The sequence below is a fragment of the Neofelis nebulosa genome, chromosome 13 (genome assembly GCF_028018385.1).
Source record: "Neofelis nebulosa isolate mNeoNeb1 chromosome 13, mNeoNeb1.pri, whole genome shotgun sequence".
NCBI classification, from domain to species: domain Eukaryota; kingdom Metazoa; phylum Chordata; class Mammalia; order Carnivora; family Felidae; genus Neofelis; species Neofelis nebulosa.
This window is the reverse complement of record NC_080794.1, coordinates 46,314,675-46,342,598: the sequence shown is the minus strand read 5'-3', so window position 1 is coordinate 46,342,598 and position 27,924 is coordinate 46,314,675. Positions and strand designations below refer to the sequence as shown.

The 27,924-nt window shown below is 36.6% G+C and overlaps 1 protein-coding gene across 10 annotated transcripts in view; it reads right to left on the bottom strand.

Moving 5' to 3' along the window:
• NRG3 (neuregulin 3) overlaps positions 1 to 27,924 on the bottom strand; it is a 1,063,627-nt gene that overhangs the window by 118,383 nt on the left and 917,320 nt on the right. For 7 of the 10 annotated variants that reach the window (XM_058696857.1, XM_058696862.1, XM_058696859.1 and 4 more), the window contains exon 4: positions 7,260 to 7,286. In XM_058696857.1, the coding sequence (XP_058552840.1) occupies positions 7,260 to 7,286 (27 nt within the window). The remainder of the gene's footprint in view (positions 1 to 7,259; positions 7,287 to 27,924) is intronic. The other 3 variants (XM_058696858.1, XM_058696865.1, XM_058696866.1) reach the window with 1 other exon arrangement.

Sequence of the window (27,924 nt, the reverse complement as noted above, 5' to 3'; positions counted from 1 at the left end):
GAAACTCCCAATTGAATCATTTAGCAGCTTTCTAAAAAATTATAATGTTAATTTAGCAAAAATGTGATAGTCCTATGTCTGCTTTCAGTGAACAATACTTTATTTCCAACTTGTTCACAAAAAAATACTTTTATCAGTGTCTGCAAATGAATTTTTATTAACCAATTTTGGATCTGATCTATAAAAGTATTTACATAAATGTCTATTTTCTCCTTTGTAGAAATCAAAATGATTATATCTGCATATTTTCCAGTACATCTCTTGGTTGTAGCCATTCCTCAAAGAAGACCACTGAAAGTTTTCATTCTTACCTGAAAATTCTGTCAGATTTAAACTTATTTCACTTATAGTCATGACCTTTAGAGACTTTTCTGCTAACTACTGGAGGTACAAATATATGCTAATAACTACTATTAGATTAATCATATATATTATATTATAGTATTTATTATATTATAGTATATATTATATTATATTATATTATATTATATTAATGTTATGATATCAAAATATTATTCTAAATGTGTGGTGAGGCAACTTTAGAACAACCAAACTAGGGACACCTGGTCGCCCAGTCAGTGAAGTGTCCGACTCTTGACTTCAGCTCAGGTCATGATCTCACAGTTTGTGAGTTCGAGCCTTGCATCAGGCTCTGCACTGGCAGTGCAGAGCCAACTTGGGATTTTCTCTCTCCCTCTATCTCTGCCCCTGTCTCCCCAAATAAACAAATAAAATAAACTTAAAAAAAAAGAACCAAACCAAGTTGAGATATTGCTTCATTCAAAAAAAAAAAAAAAAAAAAAAAAAGAAAGAAAGAAAGAAAGAAAGAGAAAAAGAGAAAAACACTTGGAGGTGTTTGTGATTAAGGGAGCTGAATTATTAGCACTTGTACTGAGACCTATGTTAACAAAAAATTATAGTGTAATGAGAGAGGGAGTAGCCATACTACTAAGAGAAAACTTAGAAAGTAAGATTGTGTAAATGTTTGTTAAGCAGAATCTTGGGAAATCATTGGAGAGATGGTTCAACTCACTATTCCATTTGGCAAATGTCTCTTATCAGAGGAGATGAATGTGTAATGCCTTTATACCCCAATGGCATTCAACAGTTAAGACCACCTGATTAATGTCACTCAACAGTCTGTAATTACCAAGAAATCTTCAAATACAACACATTTCCATAGATTACCCTACATAACACATTGCAGTGATCAGCCAATGGGAGCCTTTTTGTGCACCTGGCAGTTATAATTCTGCACGTAAAGCTAAAGACTGGCATCTGGTTCAGTTTTCATTTTCTTGTAGCTTGGATAACATGGGTTACCACCCAAGATTTTTGTACCCTCATGGTACTTGGAAAACATAACCTTTAAACCCTAGGATTAGATACTGAAGTTCACTACCATTTGAAACACTGCCAGAGTACAACCTCTTTGAGTAATCCTGAAGCCCTCATTGTGTGACATGCCCAGCAGTTAGTCACCAGTAGAATTCAAGAGCTCGAAAGGAAGAAATCCTGTATACCTGCAATTTCCTGGCTCTTTAGATGAGATATTTCAGCTAAACAGGCCTCAGTTTTGTCATTTACAAGATAAGGATTTACAGAATTCCTACCTCATTCATTGTTTTCTAAAGTTCAATGAGATGATATATGAAGTGCCTGGGTGGTTCAGTCAGTTAAGCATCTGACTTTGATTTTGGCTCAGGTCATGATCTCAGGCTGTGAGGTAAAGCCCTGCTTAAAATTCTCTTTCTCCCTGTCCCTCTGCCCCTCCCTCTCTCTCTCAAAAAAAAAAAAAAAAGTTCAATTGGATGATATAAAATTTGACATTAAATGACATTTAACATTAAATAATGTTAACTTTTATTACTCTGAAACATCTAATTTCTTGTGTAGCTTAATATGGCAAAGAAGGGCACATGAACAGGCAAACACTCTTCGCATACAAATACAGACACATTAATCCATAAATTGCTCTTTTGTTTTATAAGAAAACATGATATATTTAAATGAATGAAAACATTTTTGTTCTACATAAATCTAATTCAGAAATTTCAGCATAAAGAAAGAGAATCATCACTTCTGTATCTCTAATGCCAAGTCACAAATTTGGCCTATGTATGAACTCATTGACTGACATATGAGCCTGTTAGCTTTAAAGGAACACACACCAAATCATTTATAATAAGTAGTGTAGCTTTTAGGAAAATATCCCCATTTTATATCATCCTGACAGAATTAGAAACCAGTCTTCAGCACTTACTAAAATATCCTAAAACAATGTTTTTTACATGACAGAATAAAGAGATACTCAATATATGGTGAAGTATGACCTTATCAATTCTAAAACTATACACATATTTTAGACCATACAGTTTCACTATAACACATTTCTAATGCTCTCCTTATAGCAAACTCAGCATTTCATTCTTTTTTCTTTTTTCAACTTCAAAATGCAAATCATTCTAGAATAACTTTTTCAGATTTTAGTTAAAATTCTGCTTTTCCCAAGTTCTATAAGTCTTTTGATTAAAAAAAAATTGTACTAGGGCTTACTCAATCAAAATTTGCATAAATACATTGTTATCTTTAAAACAATGTCAAATCACAAATAAGACATTTAACTCAGAGAGTTCATTTTGTTTTTCCATATGAGAATGGAAGAGATTTGCATGAAATATCTCCCACACAATCTTCAGCTCTCCCTGTGGTTTGCTAATATGTTTGCAAATGGCATTGCACCTGCTTTTATACAAACATCTTTGATGCCTACAGCATCCAATGCATCAGGGCATTGTCAAAGAAATAGCTGCATAACAAATAGCTCAAATGGATATAATGAGATATGCTCCATGATTGAGCACCTGACACTGTAGCCAGATATTTCTCAGATGAGAAATCCCTCTTCGCGATCAATGTGCCTTCCAAGCTTTGGCCAATTTGACATGCCCTTTGGCCATCTGTCTTCTCTGGATGTTTGGGTGGATTTCTCAATGAGTATTTATGCTTACGATGAAGTTTTGTCTATTCTATCTCCTGATCTGTTCACCCTGTGAGGAAAACTGTGGACTTCTTACCTTAAAAATCTCAATTTTCCCTCATGCATGCATGGTGGGTGAGTAGGTTAAGTCATTAATTCCAGAAATATTTTTCATGACTGACTTAATACAAACTCGGATTTTACATTTTTTTCACAAACACAATTTTGTGTTTTCGCGTACCTTCAAATGCCTGCCCTATTTATGTCAGTTAACTTTCTTTTTTTTAACTGATAGTGTATTCCAGGACAGTATTTATTGTTGATATTTTCATTGTGCCAGTCCCAGAAGCATCAATAAGAAAAATTCACGAATATAATTAAGGACAAATCCTGTTGAATGCTGACAGCTTTATGGACTTTAGGTTTAGCATGGCTTATGTGATAAGATAATTATTCCTTAAAATTATTAAATCAACTCAGAACAGTTTTTTTGGTTAAGTGTTTTGACTGAAGTTGACATTCTTTCTCCGGTCCTAGAGTGGTGACACTAAGGAGCTTATAGATCCAGATAGAGAGACTGAAACATCAAGGCTCACCGTAATGTAGAAGTAATACAGAGCTGGTACTATCTCGACTATGGCATCACTCAGTACAGTTTATCCACTTTGGCTGGTACTCAGCTTACATGTCTCCTCCCCCAGGAAGCTGTGTCTGAATTTCCCAAACCCATTTAGATGCTTTCTTAAAATTCATTTTGTTCCTTCATTGTACCTTGCCTATGTCATTTTGATATGTTATATCACCTCCATTATGTGTAGTTTTTCTCTCTTTTTCGTTTCAGAGCCCTTGGGTATTAAAGGATATGGCTTATATATCGGCATCTTCAGTATCTCATACATCTGGCATATAGTGAGTGTGAGAAATATAGGTTGATTAAATAATAATAGGATTCTTGAATCATATGATTCAAATCATACGATTTGAAGTTCCTGCTTTAAATAGGAATTTATTAAGCTGCATAAAGTATTCAGCTTTTGAGTCTGATCAATAACATAGACTTGGCCACTGGGAATACAAAGGCTTAGGGAAAGAGCTGTGTGCTTCAGATCATCATTTTGTGATCTGTGTTCCAACTCAAGAAAGATGAAATTAACATTGCCCAAAGTAAGAATGATGAAAGTTGAGAAGAAAGGTATTCTAGAACTCATTAAAACACAACTGGCACTTAGCACTGTAGGTACTCCAATATACTGACATGATTAAGTTTATACAGACTATGCCTACATTTCCGCTTCCCAGCTGTATTTATGCTAGAGATGTCATATTACTGGGATGATACCACCTTCAGTACAAATAATTTTACCCGTATGGACTCTAAAATCACAAGTTAAATCTGAAAATATTTGTTCCCAAAGCAACACACAGAATTTCACATATTCAGTTAGGAAATGCGTGGGAGTGAACAGTGTCCAGAACTAGTAAGGTCAGTGGAAACAGTTTATTCATTAACCTATTCACCATTTCAAACAAGCCTTCATTAGTTGTCACCTGTATACATACTACATATTCATTTCTGATTGTTTGCCCACCCCCCTCCATTTAAGGCAATCTCTATTGCTGGAGTCAAATGTTCACACACTGAAAACTTATTTCCTAGGGGCGCCTGGGTGGCGCAGTCGGTTAAGCATCCGACTTCAGTCAGGTCACGATCTCGCGGTCTGTGAGTTCGAGCCCCGCGTCAGGCTCTGGGCCGATGGCTCGGAGCCTGGAGCCTGTTTCCGATTCTGTGTCTCCCTCTCTCTGCCCCTCCCCCGTTCATGCTCTGTCTCTCTCTGTCCCAAAAATAAATAAAAAACGTTGAAAAAAAAAAAAAAAGAACTTATTTCCTATAAGGCTTCATTCCTCTGATTTGACACCCAGTTTTGCATGACCCACTATAACCTTAGTCTTGACATTTATATAGATGAACTACATAATTACCTATTATATTTCACCTACCAGTATCCTGAAGTCTTTTATATGTTTTAACACAAACTTTTCAATACATATCTTGGTTCCATAGCAAATTGTTACCATAAAGTAACTGTGTCATTGGAGCTCCTCAGGAAAAGCCCAATAGGAGGGTGACGGGTGGATTTTTTTTTTTTTTTTTTAAACAATGATAGTTAACGCTGATGCACCAATTTAGTTTGCTATAACCATGGCTACACCATTTGTGGGGTCTGAAGTTAGTCCAGCCCTACCTATCAGCTACATGGTGTTTCCTATATATGCAGTCATTCTGCTGCGTAACCAACTTCTGAAGCCTCTATTCTCAAAGCCTGCAATGACTGCAATCCACCGGGGCAATTTTCTCTATTCATTAGGCCCAGGACCTATTATCTTCAAAGTGACTGTTAATACTCAGACTTCCATGCTACTAATCCCCACTATCTAGTAAAAGAGGAAAGTACAAGCCATATATCCTTCTCAACAATTTATACTCTTCTACACGAACCTGTCTGTAATTTTCTATAATTTCTGACCCATATGACTACAGTCTCCTTTCCATGACAACAACGTGTTTGAGTGCTCCCATCATAAGTGTTCATTGATTATATTCAGGTAGCCACCCTTTTGTCACTTCCTTCCACACCTACTTTACATTCCATGATGTTTCATTTGAATTTTATCCTGAATTTCATTGCCCTTATTTTTCATGTCATTTCTCTAGCAAAACCCCAAACCTGCAGGAATTGAACTGTTTCTTCTATGATATAATACCCAGATAATAGAGCACTAATGAAAAATACTACACAACAGGGGAGATCAATTCTAGTATAAATATTAAATCATTAAGCTCTAATTAACGCTAAAACTTCCAGCAATACAATTGCAAATGTGACATGTTCTCTCAATATATCAGAGGTACCTGGAACTCACCATTTCCAAACCTAATCTAGTAAAACATCTCCCATAAATCTACTCTTCTTTCAGTGTTCTTTTTCAGTAAACGGGCCCCCCTTTTATCTAAATATGTAAACTATATACCCTGTATTATCCTTGATAATCTCTCTTTCCTAACCTTCAACATTAATTCCTCTCAAATACTTGCTGATACCACATCCTAAATGTGTATCATTTTTTCCCATATCCTCCACGATCACACTAGTCCAAGCTAATATCATCTTGCCTGAAATAGGTCTTCAGAACCTCAACTGTATATCTATTAATTTATTACCTATTATCTGTAAGCTTACTAGACTATAAGTGCCATTGGACCAGTTTTTTTGGTCTATTTTTGCTATTTTATTTGCAATATTTTGCATTATTTTCCTTTGTTTACATTGAGCACTTTATAATTATTTGCTGAATGAATGGATGAATGGATAAATGAATACAATTAAATTTGTAACTATTATCGCAATAACCATACTCATGTATGAAGGAAGTATTAATATCTATATCATATAAGACAAAAATCCAACGTTCAACAAAAGCCAAATAAGCAAAGAATTATTAATTTGGATTTCAAATTTAGGTCTTCTCAACTTCACTAACTTTAACTCCTGAGTATCCTTCCATTTTAGCACCATAGCGTATATCAACACTATGGATTTCTTTCTTTTTTTTTTTTTTTTTTTTTACATAAAATATACACTCAGAAAGTATGTTCAATTCTTAATGTAATTATCTATGAACATAATAGTAATTCCTGTGGGAGGCATTCCAATGCTTTTAAAAACATACAATTCACGGTAAGTACTTTCACAAGAAATATTTTAATTTTGTAAATGGAAGTGTTTATATAGCCCCTATTCCAAATTTATTGATACTATAATGTATACAAAGTAGTCATCATGCAAAAGGAAAGGGAATCAGAGCATAAATTAAAAAACAACAGCATTTAAAAATCATCCCTATTATTTTCAATCATTTATTGTTTGCCATCTTGTAGACATTGTGCTAAGCAATTCACATGTTCAGTAAAATAGGAACTACTGTCATCCCTATTTTACAGATAAGAAAATGGAGAAATAGAGCAAACAAACCAGGAGCCAAGTCCAACCTCTGTATGGTTCCAGAGATGCACTTAACATTCAATTGCGTTCCTAATAAGTAGTCAAGTCTTTCATTTTGAGCCACTACTTAGTGAAAAATCAACAAAAACACTTTTTACTACTGACAGTATCTGATGATGAGACATTTCAATTATAATCAGATGGGGAAGGAATACACTGTATACATTATGAAACTTATCTTTTTCTGGATATTTAAGGAGCAAATTGTGTAGTCTTACCCATGAATTCAATCCCCAAGTGGTCTGCTACACCGAAGTCAGCATGTAAGAAAGAGAAACAGAAAAAGAGAAAAAGATTAGAAAAAATTCCACATGGAAGCCAATGGTTATAAGATTGACCTTTCAAGGCAAAGAATATATCTTTATTTTAGCAACCATTTTTTGAGACAGATAATTTAAAGATTGTCAACAAACTGAACACTGATTGGCATTTCCCAACAGCCTGGAGCTTCAGATGAAATAATATTGCATCAATTACCAAATATGCTAAGTATAAATTTGGCAAAAAAAAAAGAAAAGGGAGGAAAACAAACATTTACACAAAGAATATCTAAATTTATTTTCAGAACTCATGATATTTTAGGTAGAATACTTGTTCAATATAAATTTACCTGGACCTCTATGTTAATAATGCATGATACCTTAACCAGGCCCTCTTCATCTTCACAAACCTGGTCCTGATTCACACCCCCGCACCCCCCCCCCCCACCCCCGTCTGACCCTTGAGTCTTAGGATGATGAAACTTGACAGTGCTTCCTACCTATCAAAAATGCATGACAGATGTGTCCATGTCTGTTCTACGTGCATGTGCACAACTGACCATTTGGACCCGTTAATGCTAATGTCTGTCTGTGATAAGCAGAGTGAGAAACTGGGCCCCACTGTGCCCAGGCATTCAACTATTGAGGTCGGTTTATTTAAATGGTGCTTCCTTTTAATCATTCAGTTATTCACTTATTCACTTTTAAAATTCATTGTTTTATTTAATGATAGTTTTTGTTGCAGTAACATATTTCTTAAATGAGAATACATGAAAAAATATGGCTACAGTTGTATTTGTTTCTAAGACTAATTACTAGGCTTCCTTTTATGAATTTTCTTTTAGAAAATTAGCTTTTCTTTTTAGAAAATATGCACTCAGTTATCTTGAGTATTTTAGTGTCTTTCCTTTTCGTAAATAATTTATTTTTTAATTTTATTGTGGTAATATATATATATATATGCATCATTTTAACCATTTCAAGTATACAATTTAGTGGCATTAATTACATTCACGATGTTGTGCACCATCACCACTGTATTTCCAAAACTTTTCCATCACCCCAAAGAGAAACTGCACCCACCAAGCAATAGTTTCTCATTTCTTTCTCCTTGCATCCTCTGATAACCTTTAATCTACTTTCTGTCATAATGAATTTGCCCATAAATAGTTTATTTTTTAAGTAATTAATTAAGAAATGTCTTTGATGTAAAGAAAGATTATAATAAAGTTTTTTCAAAGTAGATGCGTTACTTCATATGGTAATTTTGACTGCTTACTATATAGTATGACAGATACTTAGCACACTTCCATGGAAAGACAGGATTTTTGTTCTCAAGTAATTCAGACATCAGAAGGAGCCCACAGAGACAAAGGTCTCTTAATTCTTTGTAATAGCACTATAATGGAAACCAGAACATATGCATTGGAAGGAGAGGCCAAGGACCCCTAGGCTTATTCCTGGGAGAAACAGAATATGCTAGTGAAAGAAAAGAGGTTGTAGAAAAGTTGGTGACACCATGTCTGGGTTCTTGTGTGAATAAGAAACTTCTCAATTATGTGCACTCGGGTCCCTGGAGAGAGAGTAGAATTGTGGTATTTAAAAACGGGGATTTCAGTGAGATTACTTATCATGGGACTAAAGGTAAGAAAAAAATACACATGATTAAAAAAACCTTTTTGCATACAGTCGGAATAGAATGCATAAGAAAGAGATCAGGATAAGAAAGTATATAGAAATATGGGAACAGAGCACCTCAAATAGTGGGCCAGAATGTCAGTGATATGACTGGGCAGTTAGAAGGCCACCAGCCTCCCAGCCTAGTTGAACAATAACTTTCTAGTGGAGCTGAGATGGCTCAGAAATGGCGCTTTGTCTGTTGTCTGTTTTGCTGGCAATAGAACCAATGGTCGTCACTCTTAATTGTTCCCAAAGCCTTGGCTGCTCCACTCCTATATGTGACAGGGAATATGGAGAATCAGGCTTTGTGAGTCTGGAGACTGCACCAAGAACTGAGTGGCATGCTTAATAAATTTGAGGGCAATCTGAATTCTTTAAGCCACAATGAATTCAGGACCAGTAGAAGGGACAAATCAGAATTTGAAATTTATCTAAACAATAAGTAGGTAAGTAGAATATTAAGGAAAGAAAATCTCTCTTCTCTTAACATAGCAGAAAAGTGACATCTGATTATAAGAGTTGGAATTCCCAGAATTACTATGGAGCAAGGTGGCATTGATATTCTTGAATTTTCTTTTTTTTATTATTTCTTTTTAATGTTTATTTAGTTTTGAGAGACAGAGTGCAAGTTGCGGAGGGGCAGAGAGAAAGGGAGACACAGAATCTCAAGCAGGCTGCAGGCTCTGAGATGTCAGCACAGAGCCTGACGCAGGGCTCGAACTCACGAACCGTGAGATCATGACCAGAGCCGAAGTCAGACATTCAATCACCTGAGTCACTCAGACACCCCTTTATTCTTGAACTTTAAAGAGAAATTATTTATTAATTTTTATAATGAAATTCATGAAAACTGATGCCACTGAAACATATAAATAAAGAGATTATTTAAAATCTCTCTCACGTGCACATATAAACAACGCAAACACACACACACACACACACACACACTTCTTTTATTAAAGCACTAAAAACTGTGATCCTTATTATAGGTCTAAAGCTTTGTTTTCATACAAAAGGATCAATGAAAATCCATGAAAAACATGATAGAAAAACAATTAATTTTGTCTATTGAGTCATACACAGAACATAAACCAAAATATTTCTCATAACCCTTCACTGGCTATTTCTTAAAGCAAACAGCCTTTTTGGGCATATTCAAGCCTGCATGAAAACATCAAGAGGGATATGGTAGAATTAATCAATTAAGTTTTCATTTATTCATTCACTCAACAAAGTACATGCCAAGAATTACACAGATACTGGGGTGGAAGAGAAAGCATATAAGCTTAAGCAAAAACAGTTTGATTTCCGCTATGGCATGTACTAGAATGTGTAATTTCTATCTTTTTAACAGTTTGATTAGCTTTTTTTCTGTTCTTAACCCCCTTCACCTATTATGTCCATCCCTCCACCCCCCAACCCCCTGGCAACCACTGGTTTGTTTTCTGTATTTATGAGTCTGTTTCTGTTTGTTTGTTTGTTTTGTCTTGTTTAAATTCCACATATGAGTGAAATCTTATGGCATTTATTTCTCCGTCTGACTTATTTCACTTGGCATAATATCCTGTAGGTCCATCCGTGTTGTTGCAAATGACAAGATCTCATTCTTCCTTATGGCTGAGCAATATTAACTTTTTATGGCTGAGCTTGATTAACTTTTCTGTGTAAACATTACAATTCTTTTGGAATAGTCACCCCTTATGCTGATATAATGGTGCCTAACACTGAGCATTTATGATTGCCAGAAACTGCTTTCAACATTATCTTGCAGAAACATATAAGATTGTCACTACCCTCATTTTACAGATGAGGGACAGAGGCATGGGGAGGGGCACAAACTTCTAAACTACATTGCTGTAAATGGCAGAAATGCAATTGAGACTAAGCATAGCCACCAATGAGTGACACTCAGGGTTTACATTTGCCTTCCCTATGAAGGAAAAGCTAATATTTATGAAACTATCAGGTAATAAAATGTTCAGGGAGGAGTTATTTAATCTACCAAAGACAACAAATTATTTTCATGTATCCTCAGGCACTGTAGGAGCACAGCTTATCTATGTGCTCACCCGTAGTATATTCATAAAGTCACCAATATAAGCTAGGTGGAGGGGGGGTTCCTTCACTCCAAGGGACCAAATTGGCAAATCATCAATATTCTTCATTGGTTACTAGGGAGACTTCTTCATGATGAGGCTGCTCTAATTGAAGTGATTTGCTTGTACATACAGCAAGGGGTATATAAAGAGTTGTGTCTGAATCTGTGCCAAACATTGAACCAAATAATCTCATAATTGGCAGTACACTTAATAAGTGACTGCAACCCACTGCAGACCTGAAATATTCTCGAGATTTGAGGGCGAGGCAGGTGACTGGAGAGACAAACGTAATATTCTGGAAAGTCAAAAACTCCCAGAAATTCAAGGCCCACATATTTCCAAAGTGTCCACAGTTCCTTATGTGCAAGGAATTCAATGTCTTTTTTTTTTTTCATATGGTGACAGACAGAGGCTACCAACAGTTTCCTCAGTGTGGACAGGGTGAGGAAGAACAAGCAAAGAGAATCCTTAACTGGATTCCAATCCCAGGGCGAGGCAAGGCAAGATGTTACCCAACTCGCCATGAGCGACTCAGTGCAATGCAGCACTGGGGCACTGCGACATGAATGTAGGGTTTTGGTGTCATTTTTGTGTTACAAGTAACTGAACAAGGCAATTCTATCACAGAATAGTCCCAAATGTGATTGTTTAAAACCATGTCACATGGGATGTGGAAAAACGTGCCACACGAAATTATTGTTCTGTGTTTAAAAAAGTTAGGATACTGGTTTCAAGTTCAACAGGTTTCTGCATTGCAAACATGTCTAAAGACCTTCAAATGTGTGCTGAGACTCTCCCAGCAGTGGTTCAGTCGAACGTATTTCCCACCTGGATGTCAACCACTTCACCATGAAGCAACCTGTAGAATTAATGACTGAGGCATCTACTCTCAGGGAAATAGATGCCATAGAAGGGTCCAGGAAAACAGCCACTCAACTATAAACCATGTTGGTTATAAATGTTTTTTTTTCCTAATAACAGAACCCATATCTGTCACTGTGTGGATCCTGCCCACAGATCCTTGTCAAATGACTCTTCACTGGTGACACTAAATTGGATTTACGAAGATGGTAAACTGGGTCTTGAATATTTACTGACCCCCAACACCTGGGCTTATCATTCTCTGGTAATTTCTAAAATCGCTGTAAAGAGATATAATTGCCTCACACTTCAACAGTGAGTCCGTGTATTCTGCTTATTCCCAGATCATGGACATGGTTATGAGATGCCATATCTTGAGACAGAGGTATGTATGCCCCAGTTTATTATTGTAAGATGGACAAAGCAAGAAAAGCTGGGACAGGCTTGAAGGTTTCTGCTTAGGGCAACAGTGAGGGCTGTGGGTGGACCTGGTGGTGGTTGCTGAGGGAAGCTTCAGTTTGGAAGCAATACTTGGGATCCACAGAATACATATATACCTTTCAAGAAGGTTCAGGGGTCAAAGGATAGGGGAACAGGGTTCACCACAGGCTCCCAGAGCATATACCTGTATCATTAGGGGGAAGTGATACTTGGCAGTCACTGAGAGAATGCACAACTGGGAGAAGAGTGGCAGCCTGACCCGAATCTTTCAGGCCTGAGTTCCTACAGTGGGGAGGGAGGCAAGCAGGCAAGAGTGTGAGCACAGCGCTGCAGGGTGAGGCAGGAAATTCCCTCTCTAGGCACTGGTGTCCTGAAAGAAGAGGGTATTATCATATTACCTTTTTTCCCAGTTATTTAGTGCAAGTTAGGAGATGAATGCAGGTCGAGTTCTGAACTCTGTGCTGCCTTTGCTAAATTATACTTTAGCACTATATATTTGATTTTAAAAATCTATACATGTTCATAAATAAAGTTTAGAAAGTAAAACATCATGGTAATGATAAATCGACACCTTTCTCACTACCTCCAAAAAGTAATTCCCGTTATATTTTGGTTAATTTTTTTTTAGTTCTTCTGTCCATGTAAAATAAAGTTAAGATAAATTTTACACAAAATCACCCTGCATGATGTGCCTATGTCAGAGGACATCCTGTGGCCATTTTAGCTCTATAATCCCAATGCCCCTCTCCCCTCCATCATATCAGAACTGACAGTTTTTTCTACTGTTGAGAGTAAGCCCTGACATTATTACTGTGGCCAGCCTCACACCAGACAGGTCATCAATCATAAAAAAGCAAAATCACTTTTCTAGAAAAGCACACAGACCCATTCTCCTTTCCATGGGCCTTGTTATAAAACATGGCCTATTTTTCTTCTCAAAAGCTCTATTGCTGATTCCTGCTAAGCAAAGAGACACCTGCATTTCACACCCCCTTCTCATTCTCTGCATAAGCATGTCCATTTGTAGCAAAGGTGGCCATGGAGACTGTGCTGCATGTTCAACCAGGGCAAACTCAAGATGAGCAGCCTGCTCCATAAAATGAAATCTGGAAATAGGATTACAAAAGAGGTTTACGAGTGACTACCTGCCTAGCTCGCTCCTCAAAGATGAATCTTGCCTAAGTAGCTTGTAGAATTTCCAGTGAACACATCTTGGAGTATTAGACTTAAGTCTGATTCCATGTTCACAGTTATTGAGCGGAGAATAAGAATTAGCATCATATAGAAGAACTCTCCATTCAAAAACATACTACTTTTTTTGATTCTATGATTAATGATAGTAAATTTGTACAGCTAAATGCACGAAGGGCTCCTGCTCCTGAACTCACAATAATTCCCCCAGCATCTTCTCATATTTTATTGACTTTCTCAACTTCTCATATTTTCTCACGGGGTACTTCCACACACACTATTTCCTAATGTTTAAAAATAAGCCTGTAAAGTAGTGCTACTGAGCCCCTTTTAACAGCGGAAGAACATAAGCTTCTTTGAAGGACTAAAGATCATATTTGTAGACTCCTAGATTCTTAGGATGGAAAAGTATCTTAAATCCCAGGAGTGAAGGCCAGTGCTTCTTTTCCTCACTGATTTATCACTTCAGCCTATCATAGAGTCTGACATTTTGTAGATGCTCAATAAATATTTATTGAGTGAATGAAATGCTATCTGGGTCAGCCCCTTTGTCCATTGAATATGAAATTCATACTCTGTCAGAGCATACCTAGCCTGTTTTCTGTCACTTCAGTTTTTGAGGATTCCAGCAAACATGACATCTTTGGTGGCAACTCTTTCAATACCAGAAAAACATCCACAAATGTTTTTAGAACATTTCCCCAACTCAAAGTACATTTAATTACCAATTACATGAGTATATAAATCTGAAATCCCAAATTAGCAGGTTATTTTCTGAAAAAGGCCAACATCTTTGTCACATGATTTTTGTATGTAACTTAGGATTCACTTGAATCAATTAACAGGAAAAAGATACCAAGTTTTTGATGGTAATGAAAATATTATTTTATATGCCATTTAAGGTTTTACCTCTTAATACTTTCAAAATATTTATGCACTCTTTGAAACAGCTATCAAGTTTTTGATGGTAATTAAAATATTATTTTATATTCTATTTAAGGATTTACCTCTTAATAATTTCAAAACATTTATGCATTCTTTGAAATAGCTATTGTGTGCACTCTTATGAGTTCTAACTTTTCAACTTCAATCCATTTTATTTATCAGTAAAGACATACAGAAGAGATTATGGTTAATAGGTAAAAGGATTATTGTAAAATGGGGAAAATTGTTACTCAAAAGACAGAAATAAACAAAAGAAAGGAAAAGAAAGAAAGAAAGGCATACATGGCAATCAGTATTCCAAGTTTTTATAACTGCCACACTAATTAATTAAAGCCTTTGTAATTGTTTTAATACTATGTTTTTAATCGTTCCCAAATTCAAAAGTATAATATCTTCATGGTGGATAGTAACTCAGAAAATAATGAACACATTTTAAGAAATAATGCTCTGGGACGTCTGGGTGGCTCAGTCAGTTAAGAATCTGAGTATTGGTTTAGGCTCAGGTCATGATCTCATGCTTTCATGAGTTCAAGCCCCACATTGGGTTCCGCACTAGCAGCACAGACCCTGCTTAGGGTTCTCTCTCTCTCCTTGTCCCTCTGGCCCACACCCACTTGTGCTGTCTCTGTCTCTCTCAAAATAAGTAAATAAACTTAAAAAAAGAAAAAGAAATACTCTCCTGAATACAACTAACAACCAGCTCCCAACAGATATGACCACTGTGGTAAAATGGAGATCCCCAAAAAAGGGACCTTCTGCTTCTCACCTGCCAAAGACAGAGGAACCAAAGAGAAACATTACCCAAGGGACCTGTGTGAGGTAGAAGATTCCTGGTCCTGAAACGATTTCCCAAGGTATTTATCTGAAGCATCCAAATGCAGTGATGTAATGGGGCTGGCAAAAAGTCTCATTCATATGAAGTAAGAAAAGAGTAAGCCCATGTCAAAAAAGTAGCAAAGATAATTCATTCTAAGCAGGCAAGTCAAGGTCATAACCTAGAAGAGGTACTTTTATGTTAGGACTCAGGAAAATGGTCAGTACTGAGAAAGTAAGTGCAATTTATCATAAGTGGAGTAACAGTTTCAGGACTAAGGCCAAAACAAGCAAGTATGTTGGAGGCATAGTCTTAAGTGATGCCTGATACCCTGAGAAATGGTGTGGGACAACACAAAACAGACCTGAAACTTAGTTTTTTTCTTTTGATAACTACTTTTTAGGTTGGACTCATAATTAGTAGCAGATAACTGTGGCCTCTGGATGGCAGACTTGTCCATTGTCAATGACTGGCTTTGTTTTGTTTTATGCAAAGTTCACTTGTATGGAAAACAGTATTATAGATATTTCTTCAAATGCAAAAGGTAGCTGGCATTTTTTTGTAGAGAATCACTAAAAATAACTGAATCACTAAAAAAAAATAAGAGAAAAAGTCACCCCTTTCCCTTAACTCTTTAAGCAGTCTGTTCTGTTGGGACTTCTCAAATAGGCCCCATACTCACACACATGGTCTTGTGGTAGCCATGACACTCGCCTTGAGTATCTTTACTGATGGACTCAAATCTTCCTCCTGCAAACGCATTCCACCTTTCAAGGCCCAACTCCTCCTGAAGCCATCTCTGATTACCAGAAATAACATCACCTGCTCCATTTTTCTATGAATGATAATGAGATCTGTATTCAGAAAGTAGGATTATTACACCCTAAGTTGTAACTAGTAGGGATATACCTATATCATAACTATTAAAGTAAACTGGCCCCTTCTTCACTTCTCCTAGTGCTTTTCTAGGGAGGGTAAACATTTATTGACTCCTTTTTCATAATTCCACCAGTTATCTTTCCCATTGAAGGTATACTTTTGTGAGATTTTTAAAAGTAAATCACATAAGGAAAAAAGAGTAAATCACAAAAGTAAAATTATAGTGCTTTCTCTTGGGCTGTATTTGCTCTCTTTGCCTTCCAGATTTTCCCACACACACACACACACACACACTCTATATTTAGAATTACATAGTTTATTCCTCATTGAATCATGAGTCAACTTCAGGGAAGGAAAAAGAAAAAAAAAACAGGTAAAGTTTTTTTCCCCCCATTTTACCATATTAGTCAATTGAGGTCTTCACACTCATATAATTTCTTACTTTAATGTCTCTTGAAAAACAGAGAAGCATTTGATAGCCACTAGAATTGCAGAGAAAAGCCTCCACAAGTGCTTATCCAGAGCCATGCTTGACAATCCTGTTCTGCACTCCCGTGCTAATCCCCTGCCTCTTTCCCATACACAAACTAAGCTCCACCTATGGAATGGATGAATGTGTTTCAACACAATAGGCCCTTTAGAGCTCTGGATAGTTGGAAGACCTATTTTCTCTTGGTCACCTTTTTAGACTCAGCTCAGACAATACCTCCAACGGTGTCCCTTCCAGTAACACTCTGTTCTTTAGTTCTACCTTGTGGTTCATTTATCCAGCAATCTTATCTTCCTTTGGACCATCTTCTAGCAGGTAGGAACTGCTCAAAGCATTTTTGTTGACTGAATACACAAATGAGTGGAAATAAGCATCTGAATAAATCAATCCATTTATTTAAACGTACAAATTCATGGTGCCTAATATTTGGTATTGTGCTTCTAAAATGATACATAAAATCAGGCAACTGGGAAGACAATGCGGCAACCCTATGGGTTCTTTGTTAATTATGTTTCATTGCTTCATTCTGACAAGATGACACATTAAAATATTGGGGAACATCTTAATTTCATATTTAATTCTATAAGTTTTTTTTTTTTATAAAAAGCAATGCTATGGGAATAGTTTCATAGCTTATGATCCTTATGCTGAATATTTCTGTTACCAAATTTAAAAGTCACATCAATTTATACTTATAAACCCCTGAACACCTGGGAATACTTGATAATGAGCACAACATACGACACACTTGGGCTCACTAATGGATTAATTTATTACTTTTGCAGACTTAAAATGTAGCAATAGGATGAAACTTTTTTCCCTAAATGCATAATCAGCTGAGAGTGTTATTTGTCTCATTTAAATGCAAAGAACAATTCTTTTTTTTTTTTTTTTGCTACCTGCTTCCTAAATCCATTAAGTAGTTAATAACATAAGGACTAATGTAAGCTTCCTTTATTTAATAGAAATAAAGAAATAGAATTTAAACTGGCAGAGCCTTCTTACAATAATGGCTTCCCCCAGAGTAGCTGGATTATTCTTAGTAGAGTAGGAAAATCAAGGGAAGCTCCTTTATTAAAATAATGAAAGAAACCATTATCTAATTTTGCCTACAGTTAGCTGAGATCTCAGTCAAATCCACCTACTTCTAAGTTCTTACCCTCATCCTCCCACTACCTTCTTCCATAGACTTGGTAACTTTCTATATGTATTTCCTAGATACTTAGAGGAAATAATCATTCTGCTGGGCATCTTATTTGTAAGATTACTTTTTTCAAAACGGTGTGCAGATGTCAGAAGCCGAGTATGGATGAATCTAGAAAATTCTAATTTTACACCCCTTAGACATTAACAAGGCAAATGAACAGAATCTACAGCATAATTCCTTTAAACTACCATCTACAAATGCATACTTGAGAATCTATATGACATCCTTCTGACTCATCCTGATAGCATCCTTCCTAGAGATCGCATTTTATAGTTGAGGAAACTAAGATTCAGACGTGGGTTAATCTGCTCAAGTTGAGAAACATCTCATTTCATTAAATCATGCTTCTGTCTCTCACAAAAACCTTTCCGCCTTGTCTTGCAGGCCATGCAAATCAAACATTAATGATCCCACCCCAGGCTGCTTCTCCAGCCCTACCCTCACACTCACTCTCCAATTCCAATGCCTCAACTTGCATGCATACTCTGGTGAACTCTGGAAAGCATTATCTTTCCCCACATAATGTCCCCAGTAGAGATAGTGCTTCACAGATTTTTTTTATATTTATGTGTTCTTAAGTTTCATCACACTCTACTCTGTTACTGTAGTTGTTTACTTGCCCATCTTCCCCCAAATGACTACACACAACTTAATAAAAAGACCATGTTTAATTTCTTTTTATATTATAGATTTTGGGCCAGTTCCTGGCACAGAGAGAGCATTTGGTTAAATAAAGGAAAACTATACCACTGCATGGATTTTTGAAGTTTTACGCAGTGTGGTCTCTGTTACTGGTAGTTCTTTTTATCTTGTATCCCTTCCTCCATTGTTTCATGGAGAAAGGCCTTAGCAATAAAAAAGGAAAAAGGAAAGTTTTTGAGTTGTAAATTCTTGGTCTGGAAGGAACTGAAATATAAACTGGTAGATCTCATATTATAGACAAAGAGTCAGGCTCCTCCCACAGTTTGGTATGTTAAAGATTTTCTAGGAAGGGAAGAGATGGAAGAAAGCCAAAATGCCTAGGAGATGACATTCAGAAAGAAACATGCACATTGCTTCTGTAAATCATACCGTTCTTACTATACCCACTGTTCTGGTTACAGGAAGTAAGACAGGTTCCAGAAACAGAGCTGTCTTGAGCTTCCTAAGTATAGGCCCTGGAGGCAGCAAGACCGCAGAGCCGCCCATACCCATTGCTCTCCCAACTTCAGCTTCACACTGAAGGATGGGATGCCTACAGGTTCCAGACAGATGTGCCTCAGATGTGCCAGGTAGGAAGAGCTACACAGACCAGTTTATTCCCCACATACCTGACAGGTGCCGTCACTGAGAGCTTGTTATCAATGAACTATGAAGTTGGCAAGACTATAGGATGCAGCAATGACGTCTGTGGACTGAAAAAATATGATGGTAATGAGGACACCTCAGCAGACGCCAGCATGGATAGGCAAGGGTACAAAGGATTCACTGAAGCCACAACCTCAGCCCTCCTCCAGCTGCACCAATGTCTGGGACCTGTGTGAGCCAAGCCTCTTCCCAGAGCTTCGACACAAAATAGGAGTCAGTCGTAGACTGTGATTCTGCCTTTCTCTAACCCAATGGAACTTACAAAGAAAATGAGGAAAGTGAAATGATATAGACATTATAGCTTAAATTTTGTGAAGGCTTAATGTAGGCAGTCATTCCTCTGCATACTTTACATGTCTTAATTCATTAAAAACCTACAACAATTTTATGAAAATCTACAGCTATTTTTATTTCCACATCAGAGATGAAACTGAGGCACACAGAAGTTAGCTAGGTTCCTCAACCTGTAACCAACTATGCTGGGATTCAAACCCAGGTTTCAAATATTCATTCTTTGAACCCACTATACAAATGGCCTTTTATCCATATCTGCTCCATATTCTGTAGACTATCATTTGTTACTGCTACAAGATTAAGAAGCTGATTGATTAACTAATTGTACTGCAAAATTAGACGCAATTGCCCTGAGCTCAATATCACCATGTTATGCATGAATTTTACTGTATTTAAAATTTTTTTCTTTTAAATTGGTATTTCTTGCCCTTGAAAAAAATTGGAATATAAAATAAGGTAATTTGTATGGTAACAAAACAAAATATTTAAGCAGCTAGGTGCAAAGAAATTTTCAACAAATGTAGTGGGATTTCCAGCTGTTAAGCACTTATTATTGAAATGTTCTTGCTATGAGCATTTCATATTACTAAACCAAACAATTTTACTTAGTGTCAAACCAGCTTGAATTTTGTTTTCAGTAATTTTCCTTTTCTTCATGTTAATAGATGGATGGTAAATCCTAGATAAAAGGTTCAAGGCCATATGAGATTTAAATAATGACATTTCCTCCCTTGTTCAAATTGAGCCCTCTCTAGAAGAAATGAAATTCATTTGCTCATTGTAGGGACTAAATTGTAACAATGGGTCATGGGGGTCCAAAAATGTCACTCAAAGATATGAGTAAGAGGAGTGAATCGTGTGAGAGCTGTTGACCCCATGACTCCCAAAGGTTACACAACTGCAGCAAGCCAAATTCTCCTCTAGATCAACTTCATCTTTCCTTCCAGCACTAACATTCAATGGCCCCCTTCTTAAACTGCTTCTCTTCAGTGGGAACTTCTTGCAGCATCCTCCATAGATGTACAGAGATTATCTTCTCTTATTTCTCCGATGTTCCTCTTTGACCATACTATACCACTTTCCCTCTCTCTTACTCCAGGTCAACCACCCTTACCTCCTTGTAGCTCTTCTAACCCAGGATCATTCTTCTTCCTTAGAGCCATGGATTGGCTGCTGATTCTGTCTTAATGCTTTTCCTCCAGATAGCGACATGACTCAATCTCTCACCTCCTTTCAATTCTAGTGGCTTTTTATCAGAGATCATATTATATAAAAATAGCACTTCTGATCTCCCTCACCCAACTTTTCTTAACTCTTAGAATCTATTACCATATGAAGTATTATCATATCTATTTGGTAATTTTCTATCTCATTTCCTGCTCCAAACTAAAATGTTCCATGAGGGAAGGGTTTCACCTGTGTATTAGCTTTCTAGGGCAGCTATAACAAAGTACCACAAACTGGATGTCTTAAACAACAGAAAGTTACTATCTCACAGTTTTGGAGGCTAGAAGTCCAGGATCAGGGTGTTGGTGTGGTAAATTCCTTCTAAGGGCTGTGAAGGAGAATATGTTCATGCCTTCCTGTTAGCTTCTTGTGGTTGGCTGGCAATTTTTGACCTTCCTTAGCTTATGAATGCATCACCCCAATCTCTGCCTTCATCTTTTCACGATATTCTGTGTGCATGTGTGTGTCCAAATTTTCCTTTTTAATAAGGCCATTTTTGTCATATTGGATTAGGGCTCACCCTTGGGATCTTATTTTGACTTGATTACCCCTGTAAAGACTCAATTTCCAAATAAGTTCACATACAACGTATGAATCTTGGAGACACAACCCAACCCATAACAACCCTATATATGCAATTCTTCTAGCAAGTATTTATTGCCTTATCTTTATATATATGGTATGTGCATATAAACGTACACACAGTTGTCTTTGTCATCATCATCATCATCATCACCATTTTGACATTTTTCTAATATTCAATTCTGCTAGTTGTTCTGCTTTTTTTTAAGTAGAGAATCTTCTACCTTTGAATTTTTAGCAGTCCTTCATGAATTAACATTACACAGCGGTGCCTAGTTGGCTCATGTAAGCTTCTGACTGACTCTTGATTTTGGCTCAGGTCATGATCTCACAGTTTGTGAGATTGAGCCTCATGTCAGGCTCTGTGCTGACAGTGTGGAGCCTGCTTGGGATTCTGTTTACCTGTTTCTCTGTCCCTCCATCTCAAAAATGAATAAACATGAAAAAAAAACCCCACGAACATTAAACAGCTTTCCTCTTCTAATTCCACTTGATAATGAAGAATAATCCTCATACAGGAATCCTTCAAAGTGAGCTCTATTTGTTTCATACAAATGCATTTTAATAGATCTTTGGAAGGCAACAGCATCATCTGCTATAATTTCCCAATTTTCAGAATGCTGAAATTGAATATTTTCTTTTCATTGTGGGCTGTATTAACTTCTTTTTCAGAATGCATCATCTCTTTCCTTCTGGATCTTGTGACAAGCTTAACTGCTGTTCTCTTGCTTCTGTTGTAACCACAATCCATTGGTTAGAATAAGTCTTATTAATATTCTCCTCAGTCCAGAGTCATTCAGATCTTAGTGGGTTATGCCACATAACTAAAAAAAGTGATTTTCAATTCTCCAAGCTGTTCTAATCCCACCAAGGACACAAGATAAAAATGTTAGTAGAAAATTCATTTCTCTAGGGGTAATGATGAAGTTTAGAACAACTACGAGGTGTCTCCCAACTGTGAACTGTTGAATATCTGTATTAGAATCAGCTGAAGTGCATGCTAAAAATGCAAATTCTATGAGCTGTATTTTTAATAAGCTTCCAGGGTTATTCTTTCTTATGGATGTTAAATTCTCAGTGTGTATATGCATGGGTGCATGTATTTATGGTAGCATAAAAGTTTAGGTACATCAATATTATTTCTCAGTACTTTATGTGGTTGGCTTTCATAGAAACATTCACGATGGCTAAAACAGCATCTACTATGTTGTGTTTTTGTCATTTCAAGCATTTATTTCTTTCCTTTTGCTAAAATATTTATACTTTTCCATGTCAATTTCTCTCCTTCTTTTTTCAGTTTTTCTTTCCTGCATATGGCAAAGACGTGAGACAAATGATTATTTCCTTACTCTTTTATTGCTTTTGCCTTTCCCCAGTTTATCCATTTCCCCCAATTTCTGTCCTTCTATTACATATCCATTAGAATTTTTAAAAATGTTTATTTACTTATTTTGAAAGAGAAAGCATATGTGAATGGGTTGAGAGGCAGAAAGAGAGAGGGAAAGAGAATACTAAGCAGTTTCCATGCTGTCAGTGCACAGCTCAATATGGGGGTCAAACTCATGAACCATGAAATCATGACCTGAGCCAAGATCAAGAGCTGACTGCTTAACCGACTGAGTCACCCAGGTGCCCTTTATATTTATTACAGTTTTTAACATCCATGCTCTTTTTTTGCCTCCTGAGGAATGTTTTAATTCTCCTTTGTGCCTTACATGTATAAGCACACACTGACACTTTATTTCAGCATCACAACTTATTTTGCAGATCAGCAATTTACCATTTTTAATCATTTTATATGGAATCATTTGGAGGAGAAATCATTTGGCCTCATCAGGAAGACATTCGTTGAATAGGAACCTCCCAATGGGCTACTGTCAGTTTGTGGCAGAAGGAACAATGAGGCAGCTCCATCACCTTAATTTTATTTTCAGGAATCAAAGGAAGAAGATCACCTATGAAGCCAAGGGCTGCATGAAACACTACCACTGGTGTGTATAAAACTCAAAAAAAGCCTGTATCACTTGCAGCATTTAAAATTTCCAACCTGTGTTTTGGAAATTTGATAAACAAATGCAACAGACTATTATTTAACACTGCCTTAATTAACCCTTGTTATTCTTCAGGGGGAAACAGTTGCAATTTATTTTGCATAATATGTCTCAATTGGTTTTTTAGTTATTCTATTATAAATACAATTCCTTGTTCCAAGTGGGGATTGCAGAGGCCTTTTGGATCATAAGAGATGAAACTATTTGCACTATTACTTCACAGGTTGTTGAACTTATTTATAGACAGAACTACATCTTGAAATGGTTTCGCCATTTTCTAGATGAGAACACTGAATCTTGATGAGCATAAGTGATTTTTCAAGATGACATAACTGATAAATAACAGTGTGAATTTAAACTTAAGTTTGTGATTCCAGATATAAATAACTCATGTATCAGAAGCATTAAATTACTTTAGTGATGACAAGGTCAGAACTCAAACCCAGTCTTTGGTCTCCAGAGACAGCACTTTTCCCAAAACAGATCTCTGACACCCAAGGACCTCTTTATATTCGGATGAATAAACTGTAGCAGTGCTATGTCAATAGAGGCTAAACACGAGTCCATCATTGCGTATAATGGGCTTTAATTAGGAAGAGACACTTAAGGAAATGTTTCTGAAGCAAACAAATGAGGCACATAAAAAGAGTCACTTACCAGAACATATTAGCCAGCTAGCTTGCTTTTATAATTTTCACCACTGTGATTTATTTTACTTCAATAATATGTAAAAATTGCACCTAAACTCTCAGTCATTTATGGTACTGATGGTCTGTGTCCTTATATATATCTCTCTCTAAGATCTCTTCAACTATGACGAAAAATATATAGGAGGTTTTCATTATAATATATAATTGTATTATACCAAACATTTTTTAATCCAATGTATTTTACTTTTTATATTTAGTTGCTATATAAATTCATTTATATTGGTTAATGGCTGGTTATCATATTGATAAATTATGCTTTTATCATTACTTAATGTCCCTCTTTATCCTGATTCATCCCATTAACCTTACTTAACACCTCACCTCTCATTAATACTGCAACTCCTCTTTAACTTTATGCTTTCTTTTTTCTAAAAAATGTATTTGACCAGTAGCTCTTCCCCATCCCTTTATTTTCTACCTTCAGTTATCATTAAAATGTTTCCTTGAAATAACACATAGTTGCACTTTGCCTTCTCACCTAATCTCTCTCCTTCAGTGGGAAAATTCAGTGGTTCATATTTATTTTAATAACTAATATGTTAAAGCCTAATCATTTGGCATGTCTTATTCTTATCATTTATTTTATATTGAGATTTTCTTTTTTAACTAGTGCTTCACTAAATATGTTTCAGAGTGTAATTTTCTAGATTCTTGAGATTTATCAATGAACAAACACAAAGTTTTGTGTTCCTCAAAACCATCTAATTTTCCTCTTAGTCACACTGTAAAACTACATTTCCCAGTCACCCTTGCAGCTAAGTAAGCAGAGCCATGCTGCTGAGCTCTGGCCAATGTAAAACAAGGAATATATTCTAGTTCCTGGCCTTTTTTTTTTTTTATTAAAAAATTTTTTTAATATTTATTTTTTTGGAGGAGACAGAGAGACAGAGTGCAAGCAGCGAAGGGGCAGAGAGAGAGAGAGATACAGAATCTGAAGCAGACTCCAGGCTCCAAGCTCTCAGCACAGAGCCTGATGCGGGGCTCGTAACCACAAAATGCAGATTATAACCCGGGTTAAAGTCTAATGCTTAACTGACTGAGCCACCCAGGTGCCCCCCTGGCTTGTTTTAAACAACTCTCTGACAGCTCTGGGGGGGAAATGCTAGATGGGTTCTGAATTCCTAGATGGGTTCCCTATCTTCTCTGTGATCATGTGGAGGCCAGCACTCTTCCCACCCTGCCAACAATCTCAAGGTTTGACTATCATGAGAGAAGCCTTTTTTGTGTGGCAAGCAGCAGCAATTTCAATTCACTTTGCTCTATGTGATTGTTTTCTGTATTAGTGTGGCTAGGCTATGGTACCCAGCTACTTAATCAAACGCTAATCTAGGTGTTGCTGTGAAGGTATCTTGTAGATGAAGTAAACAGCTACTCTCAGTTAACTTTAAATAAAGGAGATTTTCCTTAATAAAAAGATGAGCCTTATCCTACCGTCAGTCAAAGGTCTTAAGACCGAAACCTGAGATTTCCCAGAGAAGAAAAATTCTTCCTCAAGACTGCAGCATCAACTCCTGAGGGAATTCCCAATCTGCCACGTGCCCTAAGATTTCAGACTTGCCAGTTCCAACGATCATGGGAGCCAACTCCCTAAAATAAATCATATATATATGTGTGTGTGTGTGTGTGTGTGTGTGTGTGTATAATAAATCATGTATATAAATGACTAATGATTAATAATCGTGATTATGATTAATATATTATTAATATATGATTAATATTACATACATATTTGTAATTATGTTAATTATATAGAAACAGAAGAAACACACAGAACCCACAGGAGATTATATATAATAATATATTATAGAATTATTATATTATTCTATGCAGTAATATAGAATAGATAGAATCTCTTATTATTTCTAAATACTTATGTGATCTTCAACCCTCACATTTTAGTTTTATTTTTTAATTTTTAAGTAATCTCTCTACCACCATAGGGCTCAAGCCTACAACCCTGAGTTCAAGAGTTGCATGCTTTAGACCTTACCAAATGAGCCAGCCAGGTACCCCTTTAACCCTTACTTTTTAAGCTGACTAGAGATAGAGGATCTAACAGAGGATGCTAAGACCCTGTATGTAACACACACACACACACACACACACACACACACACACATATCCTCTTGGCCCTATTTGTCTGCAGAACATTTACTGATACAGATTTTGGTACAGGGGTGGGTTACTAGTTTCTTAGGACAGCTGTAACAAATTATAAACCCAAGTGGCTTAAAACAATAGAAATTAATTTTTTCTCAGTTCTAAGGGCTAGAAGTCCAAAATCAAGGTGTCAAAAGGGGCCATGCTCCCTACAAAATTTCTGGGTAAGAATCTTTCCTTGCTTCTTCTAGCTTCTGGGCTGTTGCCACAAATCCTTGGTATTCCTTGGTTTGTGGCAGCGTGTCTCCAACCCTTACCTCTATTATCATCTGGACTTTTCCCCTGTGTCTCCTTTGTGTCTTCAAATCTCTCTTTTCTAGGAGGATATCATTCAGTGGCCTTAGGGTTCACCCTAATTCTGAGTGATCTCATCTTAACTTGATCACATCTGCAAAGATCTTATATTTAAATAAGGTTACATTCACAGAGAGCAGAGCTTCCATATGTCTTTTAGGAAACACAATTCAACCCATAATAACATAGCCATTAACACACTCTGATTAATACACGAATAGCTACCAGGCAGAAGTGATAAACACTAATTTCAGGCTTGCTCCTATATGCTTAAGTGATCCTCAACCCTCACTGCTTTAAACTGGCTGGAGGTAAAGGATCCAACAGAGGACACTCAGGCCCTGGTGAAACAGAGAAGCCTAATGACATAGAGAAGAATAAACCCTTGATCTGTTAATCCACTGAGATTTACAGTAGTTAGAATATCCTCCTTAGTAACTCGGGCTTTGTGCCTTTCACATTCTGAAAGGGCAAGATAAAAGGGAAACAAAAGAAATAAGTAAATTATATACCATGCTTTATTAAATCTAAAACACTACTAATTGCAAATGCTGACATAATTTAAGCTCCCATTTAAATCAGCTGTTATTGATTAAGAAATATTCAAATTTTAGAGATGTTTCAGTCTATATTTAAAACGTGTATGTGTAAAGTGTATTAGAGTGGATAAACTAGGCATGTGTTACAGTGTGGTAAGTGCTACAGGAAAAAAGTAGGAAAAGAGGGAGCAGGAGGATCTAGGTGGGGTAGGGAGGGGGTTATAATCTTAACAGACCTCCAAGGTGCCACCAAGGAAGTCAGGGATATAGCTATGTGGGCATCTGAGGGAAAACTCGGTCTTTGTCACATGTTGGCCAGTTTTCTGCAGTTACTATCTGACCCTTTATAGAAGGCTATGCCAATCCCATTGTGCACCAGCACTGTACTCCAGCTAGTAAACTTATTTTTCATATGGGTATGGGTTAATGATTCTGAAATTCTTTGTGTATATTAGAATCAAACAAATAAGTGAATATGTTGTGGATAACAAAAGCTGAGTTTTTCATTGATGGACAAAGAAGTTATGTATAAAGAAATGGGGAAGGCTAGAATGAATCCTATGACATAGGAATGGCATTAGAGAAATCAGTATGAACTCAAGACTATTATTATTTTTTAATTTTTTAAATGTTCATTTATTTTTGAGAGAGAGACAGAGAGACAGAGCGTGAGCAGGGGAGAGGCAGAGAGAGAGGGAGACACTGAATCTGAAGCAGGCTCCAGGCTCTGAGCTGTCAGCACAGAGCCTGATCTGGGACTTGAACTCAGAAACCACGAGATAATGACCTGAGCGGAAGTCAGACGCTCAACT